General features: G+C 34.2%; 1 protein-coding gene across 1 annotated transcript in view; it reads left to right on the top strand.

Annotated features, from left to right (window-relative positions):
- Positions 1–25,922, top strand: part of LOC124371546 — a 117,323-nt gene that overhangs the window by 8,412 nt on the left and 82,989 nt on the right. The window contains exons 2-3 of the mRNA XM_046830184.1: positions 2,257–2,360; positions 2,776–2,979. Of these exons, the coding sequence (XP_046686140.1) occupies positions 2,257–2,360; positions 2,776–2,979 (308 nt within the window). The remainder of the gene's footprint in view (positions 1–2,256; positions 2,361–2,775; positions 2,980–25,922) is intronic.

Here is a 25,922-nt window from a genome sequence, read left to right as displayed (position 1 = left end):
CATGCATTTAATTTAGTATATAAAGCACATTTTAACCAGAACAAAATAGAAACGACTGAAAATAATGATTTTATTTTATACATTATGAACAAGAGTTATACATGAAGTCACATAATTATGTAATTACGTTTAACTTAAGAAAGTAACATGTTCTTTAATAGAATTTTTAGTAAGGAAATCAACTATTTTTTATAAATAAAGAAAGCGATCCTGTCTTTACAAAACTAGTACCATATCCTAATCGTAATATTATAAATGAGAAAGTGCCTTTGTTTGTTATGCTCTTCAAGCGTAAATTATTCAACCGATTGTTCTGAAATTAACAATCTCTTTTTATCAATAAGAATTTCCGATCAAAACCTAGTAACTTATAAATTTGTCTTAGTTATACAAGCTAATTAACCTTTGAGAGGTATATTTTAGCTAGAATATTGGAATTATTTCAATCTTTAGACCATTTTGATTATCAGTATTTGAAAATTGTATTGCCATCGTGGGGAATATGAATATCAATCATAGTTCGGATACTCCAACATGTCTAGGTGATCTAATAAACATGTATACATTAAAACATTGTACAATACACAAATATATGAATATTATATGTTATTTTTATAGCATTATATATTAATATTCTTTTATTTTTATATTAAATATTGTTCTTTGTTAACATATTCCTGTGAATAATAATGACTGCGAATTACTCCTTCATGAATTATTATTATACAAACGAATCTTATGACGGCTTGACTAGAGAAATACATTTACGCTTCTAGTACATATATTCGAGATAAACACGTAAAACATAAAACATTAACGTAGCTATAGTGGTAAGGGTTGATTTAGTGTAGATATTGAGTTTAGCTCCTGTTCATCTTCATCTTAGTGCAGCGTCTGAAATATGGCGCTGGCGCAGACTTGACTCCTGGAGTCATCTTCGTCTGAAGAGATGGAAAAAATCGACGGAGAAGAAGCAAAAAATAAACTCTTTATATAGCTTCAAACCTGAGACACCCAGGCTACAAAATACAGTAATATAGGTGAAGAGGTATTCTCATTGTCTCATCAGGTGCATACTTAAGTGCATAACGGTACTTTTAGACACGATCTCTAATCACGGTATAACAACTGAGTTTTCTACACAAACTTAGCTATGGAAGGGTTGATTCATAAGAATGTTGAGTTTAACTCCATTTCAGTTTTTGGATCTCTTCAGACGATCATGTGATATTCCAGGAGTCAAGTCGGCAACATCGTTAGATTTCAGATGCAACACTATGAGGAAGATGAACTGGACCTAAACTCAACTTTTACATAAAAGAATAAACAAATAGAAAAATAAATAGTATCTTTAACTTTATAAAAGTCCTACCTTTACATGTTTTTTCAGGATTTATTAAGTTGTTAAAGTACTCAGCATTAAGAATATTCATAGAAAAGATTTGGTTTAGTACTGTAACAACTAATAAGTACCGGTACGTTAATTTAATGTTCTAATTTAAAGCACTAAACAAAGGTTTAATTTAAAATAATGCCATATTGATTTCTGTGTCTTTAAGAAAGATAATACAGATCTATTCCGTGTAATCTAAGATTAATTATTTCAAAAAGCATTTGAATGAATCCGCTTAAGTTAAGAAAGAAGAGCAGCTATTTCCCCAAGGAAACATTCAACCCAGCTTGTGGAAATGTCCCAGTTTTCTCCTTTTCCGTAAACATTCACCCAATCAGCATTGATTTGTATCATGCAAAGCAGATTGCCTGTAGCGAAATTGCAAGTCGTATATTGGGCCGGATTATGTCGTTGAGTACGACCCAATGTTTAGCAATATTGAAGATAAATATTGCCGTGATATCCGTGTTTACAAGGGTCACAGCTTTGTTCCCGACAGGTTGTCAACGTTGTTTTCTTAACAATTCATTTGGTCTAACAAAAAATAATTTATCATCATGATTGACACTGTTCATAATAGTTTTTCCCTCGTAATATAATACAATTATTAACGTCTTTGCCCAATATACTTTTCAACATAATTTTATTTATAACATATCATTTAACTAATGCCATTCAATAAAACACGCTTCGAGACAAACTAATATGTTTGCAATTCACACTAAATGAGATCAGAAACTTAAAAGGGTAGGCTACATGGTTCATTTGTAATTTTAACAATTAATTAGTAATATTTCAAGGGCGTGTATTGTGTTTGTTTTATATTATCACTACAGTATGTGAATATGCACTGTGTAATCCAGGTGGAGCCCATCGGACTATAGGAGTGCCGCAAGGTTACGTCTTGGGACCACTGCTCTTCTCTGGGCACGCACGTAAACAACCGACTCTCTCGAATGTTCTAAATGTACTTACATTCTTGTATACAATGTTATATACAGATATAAATATATTACATATAATATTATATATCATATTATATGTAATACAACATCTTAAAAATGACAATAATAATAACAAGGTTATCAATGGGTTTTTGAGATTTAGTGAGTGAGGATTGAAACTCAATGAGACCTGGACTCACGATTTTTGTATTATACGGAATGCAGGTCTGTAATAGGTCATTCTCTTTTTTATTTTGAAATTTTCTATCAGTTTTGTATCAGTTATGTATAATACTGTTGTTTGACAACTAATACAATAGGACTACTGAGAAATAAGTGTTGGAATAGGTTATTACATACATTCCAATAAAATTATATTCGTTCATTCATATGATTTCGTCTGTGTCGCCGTATAAGTGTGGCAGTAGAATCTGGTAGGATGAATGGAGGAGGAACGAGGAACCACGTGACCGAGTCCGAGGCTCTTGCTGTGTGTCTGTGTCAGTGTCAGTGGGGCCGCGAGTGTCTGTGGCAGCAGTACAGGTGTCTGTGGCTCAGGTACACTCTGTGTCAGGAGTACAGTCTGGTCAAGTGCGGCATGGACAGCGCCCTACGGCCATCCAGACCCGTTACATAGTCACCGTAAGTACTCAGTACCCGTACATCACGACCCACTTCTCTAATCGTTCTTGTTTTGTTATCGACTACTATTTATCGCTACACTTCCTCGCTCACTGATCAGGTACTGCAAACCGTTACTATTTTTTGGGCTACGGTAACCATCTTTAGGGCGCCCTAGCTCTATTATTAATTTTCTTATCAATTAAAATAATTATTCGGTAGCTATGCAGTTCTATAATTTTAGCTGTGCAACTGTAGTAGACATTTGGTTCGTTGTTTTTTTCATTATGAATAACTTTTATGTTCAGGTTTACCTACGATTTCATTTTACCCACCATATTCAGGAAATAGATAACTTATTTAAAATTATTAATTTAGTCTCAAGAAAATTTTAATTTTAATTTTAGTTTTATATATATATATATATATATATATATATATATATATATATATATATATATATATATATAAAACTGCACATGTTCCCATGTTATAATCATTTGAATTAAATCTTTTTTTGCTAATATGAATTATGTGATACTAAATCTTGAGTACTAGTTCTGTAATTACGTTGCTACAATTCCTAAAAACTTTCTTCAACTATTTTAAGCTATGGTTTATTGTATATCAATACAAATTAATTGTGTTGTTTAAGAAATATCTGTTTTAAACCCCGGTTAAAATTTATCATACATTATTGTTTAGATATTTGTTGAAAGAATCATAAATAAAAATCTATTTCGTTAGGTTGTCAGTCGTGTCACATCTTATTTCGTAGTAATTGAATTGATTAGTCAATCATATATTAATCTGTGATTTATACTGTCTACTTCCTAGTAATTTAGGAAGAAACAGCGAAATACAAGAGTACAACTAGTACATTGAATGTTCCTGTAAAAAGTATTAACTATATACTTTGGAATATTGAAGCTATTAAGCTTCAATAATTGGAATTAAAAATGTTACACCTATGTGCGCATTGCCAACATTCTAAGCATTGCCTTTCTTTATCCCGTTTTCATATCAATATCTTTAAAACATTAAAATAATTTTTACGATTGATGATCACCTATAGTTCAAAAATGTTTCAATATTTCTATTAATATATGCCTATTTCTGACATTAAATTGTCTTCATAGTGTTACTTAATTACATCTTGATTGTGCTTAATAATTTTCATCATAGAAAGTATAAAACATATTAGTGTCTACTGTTTCATAGCGCGATCTGACGGCCGCGCCTAGTACTGCAATTGACGGTACCTAGCACGATACTAGAGAATTCTGTTGACTGACCCTACCTACTAACACCAGTAGAGTATAGAATTTTAGTATTTCTATCTCAAGATCTTAAAATTCCGTAAACATATTTTTCCTGTTTGAGTTCAGTTATTAACACTGTAGCAATACGCGAATTATATCTAAAAATATACAAATGCCAAAATTTTCATCCGAACTAAGCAGTATGTGAGCTGCGAGAAAAAAAACGTCGGCGTCATACCAATACTTGGTATAAAGTAGTATTCAAATTTATTTAATTTACGTTAAGATTGGTTAAAAATTTGTTCACGACTAATTACCTTAAGTGTTCTGAACAGATAAAGTAATTATGGTAGGAGGGTTTAAATCAAAGTCAATAAAAAGTGTCGAGATAATGAGAATGAATACATCTTCACCTAGATTACACTATATTTTGTGGTCTGGGTGTCTCTGATGTTGAAACGATGTAAGGAGCATTTATAGCTTCTTCGTCGCCGACTTTTTTTGGATATCTTCAGAGGATCTTGAGTCCAGATTCTAGGAGTCACGTCTGTGACTGCGTGGGAATTTTGGTGCTGCACTAAGAGGAAGGTGAACTTGAGCTAAACTCAACACTCATAACGTTATATTACGTTATATGAACAGTAACAACATATTTGTTTTATATAGAATAAAAGTTTAAAATGCATGATAAAAATACGAAACTTTAAAAAAAAAATAAACATGTAAAACAAACGAACAATAAAATAAACATCACACTTGAGCAGTTCACATAGAAGTGTAATGTTTAAATTATGCATCACCGGAATACATTCATACCAAGTGAAGTGAAAATAGCATTTGAAATAATTACTGGAAAACTCTAATAACTAGCCACTTTTTCCAAGCTTTCTTGGAGGATATTGCATCAATGCCCGAGCATACACCAATGGACCCAGCCGCCTCCATCATCACCCTATTACTAAATCATGATTACGCATATGGGAATAAATATTCCGGCATTAAATAAACTGGTGTGAAACGAGAATACGTCGTTCTTAATTAAGCTCTTTTTGGTAGTCAAATGACGGTTATCATGCAGTATTTGTTTCCGAATCCAGTTATCAGAATCGACTTGAATGTAAAGCTAAAATTTCATAGGGTATATAAATTGGTGTAGTACATCATACATTATTAAGTCAAGAAGACAACACAGTAGAAAATAACCTCTTCTATTGCAAGTGAATTCTTTTATAATACGATGTTAACACGTTTATTGCCCTTTCAGAAAAGAATACAGCTGTAAAAATCCATTTCCGATGCGGAAAACCAATTTTCTGCAGCGAAAGCTTCTCAGGCGGTGATCCCGTGGTTAATGCTGTATCGGCGCGTAGTAAAGCAACATTACGGAGGCGGCAAGTACAGGCATAGCAAACTGAGTGATTATCTAGTGACCTTGGGCATTGTTACGCGAACACAGTGAATTACAACTATCACAGCAAACACCGGCCCTATCTCTTGTTATGTGTCTATGTCAAAACACACAGTTTCAGATTATTTTTTACATGACGAATGTGTATTTCCCGTTATTTTGCAAGTAATAATAATAGACTTATTGGGCTGTAACAATGTAAACAATTGTATTGCAATCGTCATAAGCACTAGTTTACACAATATTGCTATTCAACCACGTGACACCAGATTCAGCTTACAAGCCAAATTCTAATTTTGAACTTTTAAAGTTTCCCAATTACTCATCGTGAACTCATATCAACAGAGTAGACGGCGTTTGACACCAAACGATGCTTCAAACGAGCCTTTAAACTATTGAATGGTTTAATTGTTTGGTGCAATATCGGCAGGAAGCAATTTGAATAATCTGATACTAACAAATAGAGGCAAATGCTTGGAAGCTGTAAGTCAGCGACTCTGAGCTCGATAGTTGGAGGGGCACAGCTGTGTTTTAGCCTTGTAAGCTTTTTACTGAAACAAGAAGTTTTTTTTAGAGAATAGTTGTTATAATTTATAGTACGAAATCTGACATAAAGAATATAAATTACAATGATAAAGTAATAAGCCTTGCTCGATGGACATATTTCATACAGATGACAATAATATAAATATTTTTATTTTTATAAAAGATAATAGATTATTACAGATAAGCAATTAATTTTAATTGATTTATTACTTTTGTTACAGCCTCATTCAGACAAAAGCCTTGAATGAAACATTGAGCATAACGAAGTTAAAACTATACTGTGACCGCGGGTTTTGTTTAAGGTAATTTCAATAATTTGCAAAAAATAAATAACATTATAATGAACTATTAATATAAGGCTTTTAGTCTATTTATAACATTATTAATTATACAAGAATATCGGCTCGTGATACCTGGACTGTTAAATTATAATTTACATTCGTTAAACTTAAGTTATTTCTTAAACCCGTATGAATTTAAAAATTTTATTTTAAATATAGTACAAAGATGATGCCCTTACTCTATAGATTAATCATACAAAGTGTCCAAGAAATCACAAAGAGTCAGAAGAAAATCATAAATGAAAGCATAGGTTGGTATGCTTATTAAAAGGTCTATATTAATTTAGTACTATGCCGCAAACCCGTGCTCAAACAGACAACCGAGTCGGAAGTAGCAGCCGGATATATAAATCATAGAGTACAGCTAGATATATATTAAATTAGATTTTTATATCCTGTAAATTTGTACCTAGTTTTTTAGCTCAATGTTAAAGCTTTCAAAAAATATTTAACCGTCCCGAGACTTTTTAGACACCTTGTACAATCAAAAAATTGTCCATCTATTAGTAGATATGCTGATTGAACCACTTTTGTAGTGGCACTTTATACTCGATTGTAATGTACAGTATTAGTTTCGTGAGACATTAACTGAACAGCAAACGGATTAGTTTCAGAGTTTTTACAATCACTTGTCATGTCAGTCAACACATTGTTTCAGCAGCTGAAATATGAACAACACGTTGTGTAATGCAGACTCATGAAACTGCGTTACAATAGCGAGGAGTCCTAATAACTAGAGCACCACCGGCAAAACAGCAGAAGTGGCGTTTCTTAGCCAAAAGTGTTCCACGGTTTACAAACGGGTTCCTGGGGAGTGATTACGTCTCGACTTCGCTGGTCGGATGCGAGCGCATTTGCATTTTACTGCCGCCACTTCGGTGTTCTCCGATCCTCCGTTACTTCACCCAATTTGTTTATTTAATTACGGCGAAATTATTATCTTTTTGATTTATGAACTATAATTGTGAGTCTATCACTAAGTTATGAAGTTGTTCAATAACTTTATTTAAGTTCTATTTAGGGTTGGCTAAATCTATATAAAAGAACTTTGATTTTGAGGTTTCAAGTCTGACACTTGCCTGCTCGTTAATCTTACTCATTGTGAATATCGCAACCCTCCTCAAGATATTGTAGATGTAGAAGATAGCGTCTTTACAATTTCGGAAGACACTGTGGAGTCGCCGTAGCGTCCACTTCTACAACTAGGTCTCGGTAATTTGTATACCAAAACATTATTGGCTGATCCAAAATTAAGTTAATATATCTCATGTTTGAAACCCTTATGGGTTTATTGAGTTTGTTTACAAATCTATTTATTCAACTAGTTTCCTTGTCGTCATCATTACCCATAAGACCAGTGTAAAAATATTGGCTAACGCTCACCTAAATCCCTTGGGGTGACACGAACCATCATAGAATTCAGTGTTCTTCATATATATATATATATATATATATATATATATATATATATATATATATATATATATATATACATGTATCCTCATGCTAAAGTTCAAGTCTATAGGTCAGTTCGTTTTCGAGATATTGTGCGGACAGACAGACACAATAATGAAATTCGTTCACCTCCACGAGTGAAAGGCTTCGCTAAAGCTCAGCCAATAAGAGTAGGTTAACCAACAAATATTTTACCTGAGACAACCATACAGGAAAGAGGCATCCTCCTATAAGACAAAACATCGCTTAAAAGGAACTGTTGTATAGCCACTTGAAATTAGAAGATTAGTGTCACAAATCTCTATAAATAGCTACATAGTACTTCTTAACTATACAAAAGTTTAGGAATACGAGTAAAAATAGCTTATTCGTCACCCAGCAGCTCGACCTCGGGTGGTGTTATACAGTATATTGATAGACTACAAGCTCTAGTCCGGCTCAGAAAGGAAAGTTATGATGGAAAGTACTTGCTATCTGCTCACATTTGGCACCGGTGACACAGATTCGCATGGTCATACATGACGTTAGAATTTACTTGCTACAATTGCTTGGTCACAAAAAAATAAAAGGTAAATAAAAGGTAGGCAATTGTATAGCATTTCAAAACTAGAGCATCAACAAAGTTCATACTTAGTTTTGATGCTCTAAATATAGCGTAAACATATGTAAACAGGCATGTTTAATAATTCTATCTTAGCCTATCTAAAACCAGCTTTACCGTAATGACTAAAAAGTTATTTATTCAGAGCACTTTGAAAAGTTTTGAACGTGAAATTTAACAAAATCTGAGTAAAGTTGGTAACCATAGGATAACCTCTCGATATTACATGATAATGGAACAAACTGCGATGCAATGAATAAAAATACCCCCAACAAACATACATACAATACATCGTGTTGTTCAACCGCCAAACGTTTTAATTTACGGCTAAATTAATCGTTAATTGTTAGTTGTTGTAAATTATTCATGTCTTTTAGGCACTCGATTCTTTAAATAATGTTACAAACAGGTAACACCATAACACGTAAAACAATTTTACGATAGCGTATAGGTTTCTACAGTATATGTTTATTTTTACGAATGAAGTTTCAACTAATTTGAATGGGTTTTAAAGGGAAACCGTCTAAATAGTATGAGATAAAAATATTTATGGGAATTGACATATCGAGCAAGAGCAGCAATCTTACATTTAGAAAACGTAGGAGAATGAGGGAGGGGAATATGAAAAATATATAAATAACGCATTCTGATTGAGTCGTAAACTTAACAATTTGGTCGACTCTCTTATTACCCCATATTTAACTTACCCCCAACAACAAAACCAAGTGATAACGTATATATGGTGGGAAGGGTTGAGTCAGCGTGAATGTTGAGTTTACCTCCAGTTCACCTTCCTAATAGTAGTGAGTATCAACTTAGGTCAAGAACTGTTTCAATGTACGTAAATGTTTTCTACTGAAAGATAATGATTTTGATAGTTTCCTTAGGATCATCCTATATCAGTCCAAATTCCGTTTTCTGTGGTTCTAAAGGGAATAGAAATTGTAATTAAATTCATGATTGGAGACTAATTCAGTTTTAGATTGTAAAACCAAATGTCGAGTTCCTACACAAATTTTAACATGTCATGAGTCATAGGTTTCTTTCACTATACTGATTTTGAAAGAGTAGCATTTTTTAAGAGTTTGTTTTAAGAGTTTTAAGAAAATGAACAATTATAGCAATAATAGCAGCGTCTGAAAACTGACACTGTCACAGACTTGATTCTTTAACGTAAGACTCGTAATGACTTGTATATATGTCATTTGGGGCTTCTTCGTCGCCTACTTCTTTTTTGGATCTCTTTAGACGACGTGACTACAGATTCCAGGAGTCGTCTTTGTGACATCGTTAGATTACAGACGCTGTACTAAGAAGAGGGTGAGCTGGAGCTAAACTGAACAGAAACCAACATGTTACAAAAATATCAACTTAAACTGCCAAAGATCGTACATATCGGAAACCTTGTCATCCTGAACATGCATTGCTCTACTTATGGATTTGAGTGATATAGGCTGAAGAAATCCCGCTCTGTTGGGTATATTCTACGTTTTTCGCCAATGAACAATAATTTTCAATAAGTTATCACTATCACTGCTCTTCGCCCATGGAACTCTCTCCCTGAACCCATCAAAAGTCTGTTTTTAAAGATTTTGAGTGATGTGAAGAAGGATGTACACAAGATTTGTGCGGACGCTTAGAGCCTAATAATTTGGCCTTGATTGGTAAGTAAATACTTACACAATGGAGATTTTCTTTTTGTTAAACTGAAATATCCCTATTTATTCACTTCTTAAAACTGAATGTTTGGTCTGGTCTGGTATTTTAGCGTAGTGTACATAATATGTTGTTACATGTTTATATGTATTAAATATACCTTTATTTTGTTGAAGAGTAATGGTACTTGATTTTTCTCTGAGGTTAAAATCAAGAAAACCATTTACTACATGATTAACCTGAAAAGCTCTTTTCACTTATCCGTTTTAAGTCAATCCCAATTTCAGGACAATCGTACTTAAATGTATATTTTTACGTTTCTTAGTTGTTATTATTTTTTGGAAATTCCCCTCTACAGTGATATAAATCACTAGTGTATATCTTCTGACGATATATCGTAAAAATATAATAAACAACTTTTGAATACAGTTCTTGGTCTCAACTTAGATTAGTAGCACGTCGTGATTGACGCAAAATTTCAAAAAAATAATTCATATTTTTAACGGAACCCATATTATCTGTGAAGTAAGATAATATTTATTTTTTACTACTGAATATAAAATACGAGTTATTGTTGTTATCGTCATTAATAATGTAATAAGCAGTAGAAGATTTTTCAAAATCCTTTTCACTCTTCACTCACTCTTACCGAAGTAATATTGAAGCTTATTTTAGAACACAATTCATACATATTGATTAGCGCAAAAGACTGCGACAGACGTTGTCTAGACAGCTTGTGTCGTGAGTAGGGAGGAAGCTGTGCTATCGCCCTAATGGCACAGGATGTCTAGATATCTCCAATGTTTCTTCTTGCACAAAACTCATTTATAGATACTAATTATCATTCAAGACACGACATACGTTGTCTAGACAGCTAGTGTTCTGGGGAAGGTGCAAGCTCTCGCAATAATGGCACCAGCGTGCCAAAATAACCCTTCTGTGCTTCTTCCACAGAAAACGGTTATAGATATTGATTAGCGCTCAAGACTGCGACAGACGTTGTCTGGACAGTTTGTGTCGTGTGGAGAGTGCAAGCTGTGCTCTCGTCCTAATGGCACCAGTGTGCAAAATAACCTAATGTGCTTCTTCCACAGAAAACGGTTATAGATATTGATTAGCGCTCAAGACTGCGACAGACGTTGTCTGGACAGTTTGTGTCGTGTGGAGAGTGCAAGCTGTGCTCTCGTCCTAATGGCACCAGTGTGCAAAATAACTTACCGTGCTTCTTCCACAGAAAACGGTTATAGATATTGATTAGCGCTCAAGACTGCTATAGACGTTGTCTGGACAGTTTGTGTCGTGTGGAGAGTGCAAGCTGTGCTCTCGTCCTAATGGCACCAGTGTGCAAAATAACTTACCGTGCTTCTTCCACAAAAAACGGTTATAGATATTGATTAGCGCTCAAGACTGCTATAGACGTTGTCTGGACAGTTTGTGTCGTGTGGAGAGTGCAAGCTGTGCTCTCGTCCTAATGGCACCAGTGTGCAAAATAACTTACCGTGCTTCTTCCACAGAAAACGGTTATAGATATTGATTAGCGCTCAAGACTGCTATAGACGTTGTCTGGACAGTTTGTGTCGTGTGGAGAGTGCAAGCTGTGCTCTCGTCCTAATGGCACCAGTGTGCAAAATAACTTACCGTGCTTCTTCCACAGAAAACGGTTATAGATATTGATTAGCGCTCAAAACTGCGAAATACGTTGTCTGGATAGTTTGTGTCGTGTGGAGAGTGCAAGCTGTGCTCTCGTCCTAATGGCACCAGTGTGCAAAATAACCTACTGTGCTTCTTCCACAGAAAACAGTTATAGATATTGATTAGCGCTCAAGACTGCGACAGACGTCTAGACAGCTTGTGTCGTGTGGAGGGTGCAAGTTGTGCTTTCGTCCTAATGGTACCAGCGTGCTTAAATACCCCCAAGTACTTTTCGTATTTGAGTAACTCTCTTTTCGTGATCCCTAAACGTAATTATAGTGGGAAGGTTTGATTTAATGTTAATGTTGAGTGTAGCTCCAGTTCACCTCTTTAGTTCAGTGACTTTGTTTCTGTCGCTGACACAGCCTTGTCCCCTTTGTTGGGTTTCTTTAATATGACATTTAATTCCAGGAGTCAAGTTTGTGATAATGTCATATTAAAGTACAATAATAGGAATGTGAACTGGAGTTGAACTCAACATTCAAACAACTCTATGAGTTTGGAGTATATATGGTTTGGCTTGGTAACACATATTTATGGTTCAATAGTTTGAGGGCGAAGAAGGAACAGATATGATAGCAACGAGTACACCTTGACCTACTAAGAACTACTCAGCATTTTGAGGTGACGCCCAAATCGACCAATGGCTTTCACTTGTCAACGTGGATGTGCCAAATCCAGATTTAGTACATTATTGATCAGAATATCTGAGGCTTCAATTTTAGTCATATTTGTCCTAAATTAAAATTTTGGTTGAATTCAAGTTAAAAATCACACGTATAGTTACGGTTACTCACAGAAGAGTGCTAGTTTAATTATCTAAATAAAGTAAACTGCCATTAAAGTTGTAACTTAATTATGATCTAGATGGTTACATTGCATCTTATTAATGATACAATGAGTTTTTTTACATCGTACCATGCCTTCAAACGCCTTCCTTACAATACATGGTTAATAAATGAAAGTATGGATATATGAAATAAGAATAGTTACTAACTTTCACATATGCTTTCTATAAAATTTCTCCATAAATAAGCGCACCAAAAATATAGAGAAATAAGCATGGCGTTTCAGTTAATTGAATGTTTGTAGTCATTGCGGTAATTCAAGTGAAATATAAATATTTTAATAAAATAAGTCGAAGAGTATTTTATTGTTGGCATGCGACCTGTGGTTGTCGTACTAAGTAGCTTTTTACATATTTTTTTACTTATAACGCAATTTACGATAGGGATAGATTTTGTATATTTAAAGGGAGCAATGCTATTTCCCATTATGTTTTGGATATTTTCATTAAAATATATCCTCTATACGTCTAAGATCACAACGACCCGAGATGATTTGAGTGTAAAATATTTGTAAAGTGAATGGAGCTTCGTTTTAGTAGGCCTTCATAACTTTACTGAATTATTTGGCCTTAGCCTGTATAGCTTTAACCGTTTTAGAGTTTTATATTATTTTTTGTTTTTAATATGTGTTTTAACACACGAAGCAGTCAATATGTTGAAACTACAGTCGACCTGCTGACAATTAGTCTACAGATCGGTCGCGGCGCTGCGGTGTGACACACGAAGCTGTCAATATGTTGACACTAAAGTCGACCTGCTGACAATTAGTCTACAGCTTGGTCGCGGCGCCGCGGTGTGACACACGAAGCTGTCAATATGTTGACACTACATTCGACTTGTTGACAATTAGTCTACAGCTCGGTCGCGGCGCCGCGGTGTGACACACGAAGCTGTCAATATGTTGACACTACATTCGACTTGTTGACAATTAGTCTACAGCTCGGTCGCGGCGCCGCGGTGTGACACACGAAGCTGTCAATAAGTTGACACTACATTCGACTTGTTGACAATTAGTCTACAGATCGGTCGCGGCGCCGCGGTGTGACACACGAAGCTGTCAATATGTTGACACTACATTCGACTTGTTGACAATTAGTCTGCAGCTTGGTCGCGGCGCCGCGGTGTGACACACGAAGCTGTCAATATGTTGACACTACATTCGACCTGTTGACAATTAGTCTACAGCTCGGTCGCCGCACCGCGGTGTGACACACGAAGCAGTCAATATGTTGACACTACATTCGACTTGTTGACAATTAGTCTACAGCTCGGTCGCGGCGCCGCGGTGTGACACACGAAGCTGTCAATAAGTTGACACTACATTCGACTTGTTGACAATTAGTCTACAGATCGGTCGCGGCGCGCCGCGGTGTGACACACGAAGCTGTCAATATGTTGACACTACATTCGACTTGTTGACAATTAGTCTGCAGCTTGGTCGCGGCGCCGCGGTGTGACACACGAAGCTGTCAATATGTTGACACTACATTCGACTTGTTGACAATTAGTCTACAGATCGGTCGCGGCGCCGCGGTGTGACACACGAAGCTGTCAATATGTTGACACTACATTCGACTTGTTGACAATTAGTCTACAGCTCGGTCGCGGCGCCGCGGTGTGACACACGAAGCTGTCAATATGTTGACACTACATTCGACTTGTTGACAATTAGTCTATAGATCGGTCGCGGCGCCGCGGTGTGACACACGAAGCTGTCAATATGTTGACACTACATTCGACTTGTTGACAATTAGTCTACAGCTCGGTCGCGGCGCCGCGGTGTGACACACGAAGCTGTCAATATGTTGACACTACATTCGACTTGTTGACAATTAGTCTACAGATCGGTCGCGGCGCCGCGGTGTGACACACGAAGCTGTCAATATGTTGACACTACATTCGACTTGTTGACAATTAGTCTACAGCTTGGTCGCGGCGCCGCGGTGTGACACACGAAGCTGTCAATATGTTGACACTACATTCGACTTGTTGACAATTAGTCTACAGCTTGGTCGCGGCGCCGCGGTGTGACACACGAAGCTGTCAATATGTTGACACTACATTCGACTTGTTGACAATTAGTCTACAGCTCGGTCGCGGCGCCGCGGTGTGACACACGAAGCTGTCAATATGTTGACACTACATTCGACTTGTTGACAATTAGTCTACAGATCGGTCGCGGCGCCGCGGTGTGACACACGAAGCTGTCAATATGTTGACACTACAGTCGACTTGCTGACAATTAGTCTACAGCTCGGTTGGCTCACCGCGGTGTGACACACGAAGCTGTCAATATGTTGACACTACAGTCGACCTACTGACAATTAGTCTACAGCTCGGTCGCCGCACCGCGGTGTGACACACGAAGCAGTAAATATGTTGACACTACAGTCGACATGCTGACAATTAGTCTACAGCTCGGTTGCCCAGCACCGGGGTGTGACACACGAAGCAGTCAATATGTTGACACTACAGTCGACCTGCTGACAATTAGTCTACAGATCGGTCGCCGCACCGCGGTGTGACACACGAAGCAGTCAATATGTTGACACTACAGTCGACTTGCTGACAATTAGTCTACAGCTCGGTCGGCGCACCGCGGTGTGACACACGAAGCAGTCAATATGTTGACACTACAGTCGACCTACTGACAATTAGTCTACAGCTCGGTTGGCGCACCGCGGTGTGACACACGAAGCAGTCAATATGTTGACACTACAGTCGACCTGCTGACAATTAGTCTACAGCTCGGTCGCCGCGTCGCGGTGTGGCGCTATTTAATTAACATGCCTTCCTTTTGTCTCATTTAACAAACACAAATTACTGACATTTCGACTAATTGCGCTTCCGTTCCTGTTATTGTGTAAATCGAGATGATAAAAACATTACAATCATAGGAAACCATAATGACCTGATTCACCACGGTCGATTGTATCATCGATTAATGTATTTATTTTGTATTTCGAACGTTCGTAACTTGGAACTAGATCCAATTTATTTTAAAATCATGTTTTAAAAGCCTAAACTTTAATTTTCTGGTTGAATATATTTATATAATTATTTTCATAACATTTTTTAAGAAATGTGGAATGGTAGTGAAGTTCGACAGAAATAATACTTAATAGGATGTTATGTCCTCACTAAATATATCAGATTGTTAATTTATACTTAGATCATATTATAGCTTAAATGATATAACCATATGGATCCGGTCGATTCCTAAAGAGACATTAAATATTAATTTGCAATGTAAATTTTGAATTGAATGAATTCTAGTTCGAATCTATTAATCGTCTTGCTTTATTGTATTATTCGGGGCCGCCATCTCCCTCCGAAATAATTTCTTGGTTACGCCACTGACCGTGTACGAGTAGTTAGATGACACGCTATGGGGAACAGTACTTCTTTATATTTCTATGTAATATGAATAAATAAGCTACTCCGAGTGTTATGTTTTGAGTGTAGAATGTTAAGATTTGAGTATTAAGTGTTGAATATTGAGTATTGAATGTTTAGTATTGAGTGATGAATATTAAGTTTTGATTATTTTGTGCTGAGTAGTGCGTTTTGAGCAACAAGGGTGTAAGCTTAATTTAATTTAAAATTAATACTAATTAAAAATATTAACTTTAATTAGATACTATTTAATATTTCTTACTGAACATTGATTTTGTGTTTTTAGTGTTGAATATTCAGGATTGAGTATTAAGTATTGAATATTGGAATATGAGAATTAAGTGTTGAATATTGAGTGTTAAATATTAAGTGTTCTGTATGAAAGGTTGAATATTGAACTTTGGGTATTAAGTGTTGAGTATTACGAGTTGAATATTGAGTGTTAAGTATTACTAATCTTGTTGACTCATCATATCGTATAAAACAAACTCGTGATTGTAATTATGTTTAAATTCAACCAACCGTATAAAATTAACACATCCAAATCTATTTGCGTATAATGGCTGCGCTATGGGGTATTAACAATTTTTGCTGAATACAGTCATTGTTAGTTTTATACTTTTTTAGAATATAATTTCTTTATAACGTCTCCGTTTTTAGATAGATAAGTAATACTCATTTAAAATGGGAATGTAATACTTTAATTAAAATTTACTCGCATGTCCACTATTATTAAGAAAACATTACATTTCCTATTGTTACGAATACAGGGATAGTCGTTTAATTATGTAATACGTTTACCGTTTTACCAATAGATGGATCTGGATTTTGCACATACTATTAAACATTATTTAACCACATACCGGAGTACTGTATTTATAGTCCGGATTGTATAGTTCAGTAAATCCAAAAAAGTTTTAAAAGTGTTTGATGGTTTTGCTTATATGACCTAAATTCAATAAGCAATCCTTTTTATAACTAAACGATTTTAATTTAATAAACAATCGTTTCAAAACCACAACATTCTGTACTAACAGTTGTAATGTACAATTATTTTACAGCCAGTATTGATCAAAGAAGTTAAGAAAAGTATGTAAAGTAATTATTGTACTAAATTCCTCAGACAGAAGTTCAACGACAATCAGTCTGCAAGTCAATGGCCATTGAACTCATCAACTGCGTCTCACTTCGCTTTACTTCCGACAGCGCAGCGTCGAGCTGTCCTCTCTGGCGTCAAACAATGCTGTTAATTAAAACACAATCGCTCTTCAGATTTTAAATATCGAGACTGAAATTGGAAATTAACTGTTACAGTCTGATAATCATCATTTTATCAGTTCAGTAATAAATTATCAGCGTCTTTCCTTCTTATACTCGCCATAAATCCAGGTGTTCACAGTTTCATAAACTCTTTATTCATTATAATTCATTGCCCTAATGCACCCTTCAAGGTGCTTGCGGGAACTAAAACTAAATAATTGTTTGTCCATTTATACTTGCAGTATTTTATTGTTAGGAATCTTTATTAATATAATTGTGGCCTGTTTATATTGTAAACAATACTTTTTCCCTGTTTTACAATATTCCAATGATTATATTTGGCTACTGAAACAAAAAACTATATTTAACTTGAATTCAGACAACACAAGCGCATATATAGGTATACATGACAATACATCATATAACCATTATATAAACTATGAAAATGTATCTTATATAATTAAAAATTAATAATAATCAACGATACATGTATGCAACGAATAGATTAATAAGCAAACAATAACTAGACATCCATCTCATTACGTAATATACAAATACAATAAATAAAACTGTAAATATATAACAAAAATATTTAACGTACAATCAATTATAGGATTATATATTAAGCATATGGTAACATAACATATACAAATGGATCTAATGTTTAATCAGGGATGTTGTCCGTAATAAACGATATTGCTTTCAGTTTGACCTTAGGTTTTTTCAAAAATTAATTCATTGCCGCAATCCATAATGAAACGGTTAAATAAACTTGGACCCATGTAGCGCAGCTGAAATTTAGAAGTAGTTGCAGTAAAAAAGGTATTTCCAATTGTAAAAATTGAGCACTGCGGGTTAGTCTGTCTGCAGTTCTAATTTTAAATTGATTTATTTATTTATGGATATGCATTGACGAGCAAAGGTTATACAAGTGAATGAAGTTTAATTTTTTCTTCTTTGGAACATATAACTCATTCTATCCATCCATTCTTCTTATTCCATATCTAATACGCAATGCATGCATCTGTGTTATTTTAATTGGCTTCACAATGTTAGAAACGTTCCCCCATAATGAATTATTCCAAACCTTACTATACTCTCAAACAAACAAAAATAAAGTTTCATATGTATATTTCTTTACATGCTGCTTGATATAGAATAGGGAGTAATTTATTTTGCTATACGTTTTTTTGAAAGGCAATTGATACGCTGATCTCAATAGTGTGTATAGTTGTTATACGTACTGGAAAGGAGATGTGTATTAGGCCGTGACAAAGATGTTGCGACTAAAGTAGCCTTTATAACAATTTGAATATAACGAGAACTAGTTTGCGTACCACCGTACGCGTAGGTCTAGGTGTATTAACGAGTACTCATAGTGTTCCGTGCAAAAGGAAGAATTTATTGTAACCTGAGCAATCTTGTGACCCTTATTCTTTAGTTCGGGTTCAGCAATCAGTCTTTAGATTTTATTAAGTGCACGTTTTATAGATATTGTGCATGGAGTTGACAAACAACACGATTGTTGTGATTTCTGAGTTATGCGTGTCACAGTCCTTTAGAGTGATTTGTTTATTTTAACCTAGATTGTAATTATGTGTTAGTTATTTTCCTTGAGAAATGATCAGATTGCACTTATGGTACAGATTTCTCGTATTACTGTACAATGGCAAATTCCGTTTCCTTCCCAAAAAGAAGTCAATTGTAAAATGTCAATTGTAGATAGACCTGTACAAGGCCGTGCAAGAGGAAGAGCCAATGTTGAATTGGAATAAGGATAAGAACTGTAACGAGGATCAGAGATAGAAATGGGCTTTTGTTTAAATTTAGTTTTTGACGATGGAAGGATTGTAAACTTTTACAGGGGGTTTCGGACGTATACCATTGTTCAGCGTTACAATCAATCAGTAACATTACGTTTCGAGATCTGCAATCTGATATCTTTCTCAACCTAACACATAACTTCGATCTAGGTTAAAATAAACAAATCATAAACGTCGTGACACGCCTAAGCCAGGAATCATAACAACCACCAACTCATCATCTTAGCCAACCCCTACTCAATATCTTTAAGCATGCACAAAAGAAGGAGTGTCTTTGTAATAACGTAAAGCTTTTAGATGCTTATATTATTAAATGATATTAAATGTCAGAAACAACTAAAGAGAATTGTTTTGTCAGTTGAAAGTTATAAAGTTTGCACTGAATCTAACAATTCGAGTTAACAAGTCCTGTGCACAGCACTTAAGTGACAAGAGTACCACAGACATTGCAACATTTCAGTCCATTGTAACGTCGTTATATACTGTATATACTTTTATATATTGTTTGTACATATGTGTTTGAACAATAATATACCGTATTTAAATAATGGTTTATACAATGGCTTATCAGTCAATAAATATACATGACTGGCAAGTATCTTCAGATGCTTTATAATGCTATTCTGTCTTTAAGATGTCGTCAAATAAGATTAATATCACAAATAAATTACATATTCGCTAAACTGAGGGACATAAACAAAACATATGCACTTGCCGGTGTGTGGCAGCCTAGTTATTCAAGCTCTTGAGGAAAATCAACTGTAGCAAATATAATTATTCCGAATAATAAAGGCCAGAAGCATCTTTGTTTAATATCTGATCATCTTTACGTAGCAAACTGGAATAACATCTGTTTGATATATCTGTGTTACTGTTTAAAATCATTATGGGGCTCCATCATATTACTCTATAAATGTTTTACTAATAAGACTATGGGGCTTCGACTTTATTTATTCCTGCACAGTGACCTGAAATATTTCAAGTTTAACTGAAATAATTGGACTTATTCTATCAAAGAGATATTATAAAATATAATGTTTCACCCTCCAGGGCCCAAGAATATTGATATTTAACTTTAAATCTAATCATTTGAAATAGGATCAGAAGATTTGGAATATCTTCCAGTGACCATAACTTATTTCAGAGTGTTTGTTATGTAATTTGAAAAGGATATGCTTCTGATGTACCAGTTTTTCAGCAGAAAGTTGCGTGAGAAGCTGTGGATAACTGCTAGTATAATATAAAGGCCAATGCGAGCATTTTATTTTATGCGTAGGCTACTAGTAAAACTTTATTTGATTACAATTGGATTTTGTTGATAAGCCGTAAAATTTGGGTTTTGCAAACATAATGTTTGCTGAGTCCAAGTTTTAAACAAAGATCTAAGTATAACTTAAGTTATTGTATCTATACCAGTTCTGAATGAGCCAACTAGGTGGCTTTGTCGTTGGTAAAAAACAGCTGAATCATACAGTAAAGAAGTTAACACGTAAATGACACACCATAGAACTTATTTTTGTAAAAATTTAGTCTCATGCAAAATTTTAAGTCTACATATGAAATGTTTCTCGACATATGATAAACGTGAAACATTCCGATTTTAGTTCATTAAATTGGGTTTCATAAAAGATTTTTAATAATACAGGTCTCCGGGCTACATGCGTCAATATGTTAAATATTAAAAACTCTTATGGATGTTTCGAATTAGTTAAAAAATTAATTTATTCTGCTATTTTTTCTTTACCATCATGTTTACTTATAAGACAATTGAAAAAAGTTTTGTTAACGCTCAGGTAAATCCCATGGAGTAAAAACTAATTCCTAATATAGAAATGAATCTTCATGTATTATTACAAGTCTATCGGTCAGTTTGTTTTCGAGATATCGTGCGGACAGACATTCATAAAGAAATCAAATTTCTTGAGTCCAAAAGAGTAAAAGGCTACTTTAAACTCAGAAAATTAATAAATAAAAATGTCATTTATTTCCAAATTGTACTTAGTTATATGTAAACTCTTAATTTTGTTGTGCTATATCAATATTACATTGACATGCATAATTTATACGAGGCTAAATAAAAACAATTTACCTTTTGATTACGTAACGAATAGCAATTATGTAACTTGTCATTACGAGAGATATAATTGTAGTCGATTTTGTGTTAACAATGTGGGCGGTTTAGTTTTGACTGTACAATTTGTTTTAATCTCTATACAATTAAATGGAAACATATATATTTATTACCGCTTATTAGTTAGTTAAATATAGAATCTGGTTGATAATTATTCTTCGTTTGACATGTCGGCCAACTTATATTTTCTTTTGTGAACTTATTACTTTGATACCAACTGGAGGGAGAGACAAAAAGATTCAAACGGTTTTAGGGATAAAATTCATTAAATACATGGATAAAAATGATTATCCTATTTACATTTCAAATTTTCGATTAAATGTGATTAGTTTAATTGTTGTCGCAGTGCATTGGCATTGTATAATTTTACTTACACACAATTGTTATTCGATAACATTGGTTTCTAACAAACCTTATTCATGTTAGTACACATGTGTAGTTTACTTAATTTATATAAGTTTTTAGTACTTTAGTATATTAACTGCACTTAAAACATTAAAAAGTCTGACAATCCAAACGTATTGGGTTTATTACTAATTATATACAAAATTAACCGATACAATGGAGTATCGAAAAGGGTTCCGAATAAAGAGTCGATGGAAAGTATCGATAGTGGCACCAATATTTCCAATAAAGAAACTTCACCAAAGTTTTACTATGTTACACGACACGATGTTACATAATTACACCCAATTGTAAAACATTTTATTTTATGCAATTTTCTCATATCCCTCAAAATCTAATCTGAAAACGATACAATGAATTGCATTATAAGTATAATTTGAAGTTATGACAGCAAAATCAATAGAATTCCTTCGACAAAGATAGAGCTATATGTACAGATAGAGATAGAGCTATATACAAGTTTTAAGTAATTTAACCAGAATTGTCACACAGACTGACAGAGACACTATCTTGTGATGGTTCTGTGCGGTCTTTAATAACGGATGAGTTGTGCTCAAGCCTCGGGAATTTTTTCGGGATTTCGTCTGCCTGTAGTTACGCTAACTAAGCTATTTAAAAAAATATTTATTTGATTTTTTTATTTCTTTTTAGTACTAGTATCACCTCTTCAAATGTTAACTATTTCTTGTACACGTATTTACACGTTCTTTACACATTATTAAACGTATATACAGGGTGGCTGTCAAATACAGTACCCATCTGCTGGAAATACTTAAATACATTAACATAGAGAAACAATCTTATAATTGCATATGCCAACATGCTTGATTTTCAATAAATCTTTGTTTTAGAAAATTTTTGTAAGTAACTTCAAGATTCTATAAATATGCAATACTTATAAATTCTATTGTAATATAAAGTATATAGCAATTTTGAAACAGGCAATGTTTATACTTCAAAAGCATAAAATCTTAACATTAAAAACATTTTGCATTAATTTCGTACTGAAGTGTAATTTGTGTATTAAGCAAGCAATTCTCATAGTACAATGATACTTAGTAATATGTCGCATTATTCCTGACATGAGACTTAGTAATATGTCGCATTATTCCTGACATGAGACTTAGTAATATGTCGCATTATTCCTGACATGAGACTTAGTAATATGTCGCATTATTCCTGACATGAGACTTAGTAATATGTCGCATTATTCCTGACATGAGACTTAGTAATATGTCGCATTATTCCTGACATGAGACTTAGTAATATGTCGCATTATTCCTGACATGAGACTTAGTAATATGTCGCATTATTCCTGTCATGAGACTTAGTAATATGTCGCATTATTCCTGTCATGAGACTTAGTAATATGTCGCATTATTCCTGACATGAGACATAGTAATATGTCGCATTATTCCTGACATGAGACTTAGTAATATGTCGCATTATTCCTGACATGAGACTTAGTAATATGTCGCATTATTCCTGACATGAGACTTAGTAATATGTCGCATTATTCCTGACATGAAATTTAGTAATATCTCGCATTATTCCTGACATGAGACTTAGTAACATGTCGCATTATTCCTGACGTGTTTTAGAGTAACATAAATCGCCTGAGAACCGATCTCACAGAAGTTTTTACTTGGACGATAATAAATTTTACTTTTACTAAAGTAATGAGATGAATAACAATGTTTTTATTTTTAATGTCAGAAGACCAAAATTTTTTGTTAATGGACGTTTTGTGGCGTTGCGCTCCAGTACCTTTATTAATCTCTTGTTGAAAATTCGTAATTGTTTTATAAATTGTTATATGTAATAAGAGCTTGATACAAAGCGTAATCTATCAAATTTCAAAATTATGATCATAATTTTTTATGTTTTTGTATGAACATACCTATAGTAATACGAGTATAATACTATACCTATAGTATACTAGTATAGTATATAATATAGTAATATACCTCGTATATTGTCCGAAGACTTATTATGTAGAAGGACATTATCCCTGATGCTACTGCGGGATATTCTGCCAGTATATCGGATAGCGATGAAACACCAAGGAAGGACGACAATGTGAGACGAAACCTGTTTGTGAAAATGGTTCTCATGCGGCGCGGCGCGCGGCGGCGCGAGGCGGCGAACATCTTCTGCTGAAGGTCAAGGTCACTCAGCTGATGAATATTGGATTTACAGAGCTCTCGGATGTTTTTGCTCGTCATCAGACACACATTGGTTGACTTTAACTCTATTAATTGACTCAGCGTAAGCGAAGACCAGTCGAGGACATGGAAAAACTTCACATCTCTGTATGTCTACTCGCACGGTATCTCGTAAACGAATTGAGATATAGATTTGAAAATTTTGCACGAACCTTTATCACTATATGGGCAAGAATGAGGTCAACGATGGTGCATGTCATTCCATGAGATTTGGCTGAGCGTTAGCGAATAGGTTTACATTGCTCATATTGGTAAACGTGATAGCAAAGAGAAAAAATAAACAGAATAACTGAGTACTGGCATATGAAATGTAACACAATGGCAAATTAACACGTGAATTAATTAAACAAATGCAACATCATCATTTGTTGATTTGGTATGTCGAATTCTAATATTTAAACACTGGTATGAAACCTGACTTATTAACAAAAATGTGAAAGTACCATGTGGCAAAATATCTTAAGAAATACCGTACTATATCCGTAGACTTTTACATTTTGCGTGATTCTTTGTTGATTTCTACATTGAAAAGTATGAGTTCTATGGTGTAAGCCCAAACGTGGACTTGGACTGAGCGCCATCGAAGCCCATCGCTCAGTAGGCTGACACAATTTCTCTTTTGTCTGCCGATGAGTTGTAGAAACGTTGTTTCATCATTGTCTTCTTGTATATCTGTCCACAGGATATAACGAGAATGAAATGAACTGTATAGACTTAAAAGTATGCATGCAACCTGAGCGATGCCTGTACTCGAAGCGTGACGTGACTTTCTCGTATCATGTTATATTTTAAGTTATTCTCATACTTTAACTAACTGAAGTGAATACGACGCTCTTCAATGCGGTATATATTATTTCTTTTCATTTGTTTGCTGCACTGTAAGTTAGTATAAAATGTAGTACCTGCATCAAATGAGGTAAAATTCATTATTTTATAATCTACTGTTTTCCTATCTTACATGTGATACATAGCAGTTTGTTTTCAATGGGTATATCAATTTTAGAACCAGTTGAGTAAAAAGTATTTTTTTTGTAAATTTCTTTCCATACGAGTCCATAAACCTTGGTAGTGGTAAAACAACGAACTGATTTTAGCCACATTTCGGAGGCATATTTAGCTACTTAATGACTAGGATTTTCTCTTTTTATATTTTTTAGGAATTGCATTAAAACTAATTAACAATACGTAAACAATACCTGAGAGTTCAGGTGCAAAATGAACGTTCTTATCGAAAATTATAAACATTATATTAATTTAGAATAAAGTAATACTAAAACTGCGATAATAGACTGCATATTTAGAAATCCATCATATACGTATAGTTTATAAATGTCAATTATATTAGTTATTCTTAAATTTTAATTCTGTGCTGAATAAATTATCATTGGTACTTAAAAGAAATGTTTTAAGCTAAGACGTTATTCACGTTTAAATTTTAAATAAAAGTTTGTTCTTACTATAACCAAAAATACAATTGAAACTATGAGGATACAAACAAAATGTCACAACATAGACTTTCTAAAAATCTGTGATAATGTGAAAAAAACCAATATGAATAGGTAATGTAGAAAGAATAAAAAATTGCGCAATATTTTGATTTTTTCAAACGGGTTCTTTCTAAGCCAACGGAATTTCAATTGACCATACCAAACGTTTTCACGGAAAACACGGCCAAAAACCACTTACAAACATTTATTGACCTCCTCGAGAATCGAACCCGTGACCTCTCGCTTAGAGAGCCCTAGTCTTACCTACGCTATAGGTTTTTATTAGTTTTAGAATACGGCGACATTGTAAAGGCAACCTGTAAAAACGCAATTATGACTTTTATTACTATTCAACCATATAAAAAGTAACATCTAAGTATAAAAATATAAACATGAACAAATAATATCAAGCATCTTTATGAAAAGTA

The sequence above is a fragment of the Homalodisca vitripennis genome, chromosome 1, assembly GCF_021130785.1.
Source record: "Homalodisca vitripennis isolate AUS2020 chromosome 1, UT_GWSS_2.1, whole genome shotgun sequence".
Classification (NCBI taxonomy): domain Eukaryota; kingdom Metazoa; phylum Arthropoda; class Insecta; order Hemiptera; family Cicadellidae; genus Homalodisca; species Homalodisca vitripennis.
The sequence above is the reverse complement of the archived record's forward strand: the minus strand, read 5'-3'. Positions and strand labels throughout refer to the sequence as shown.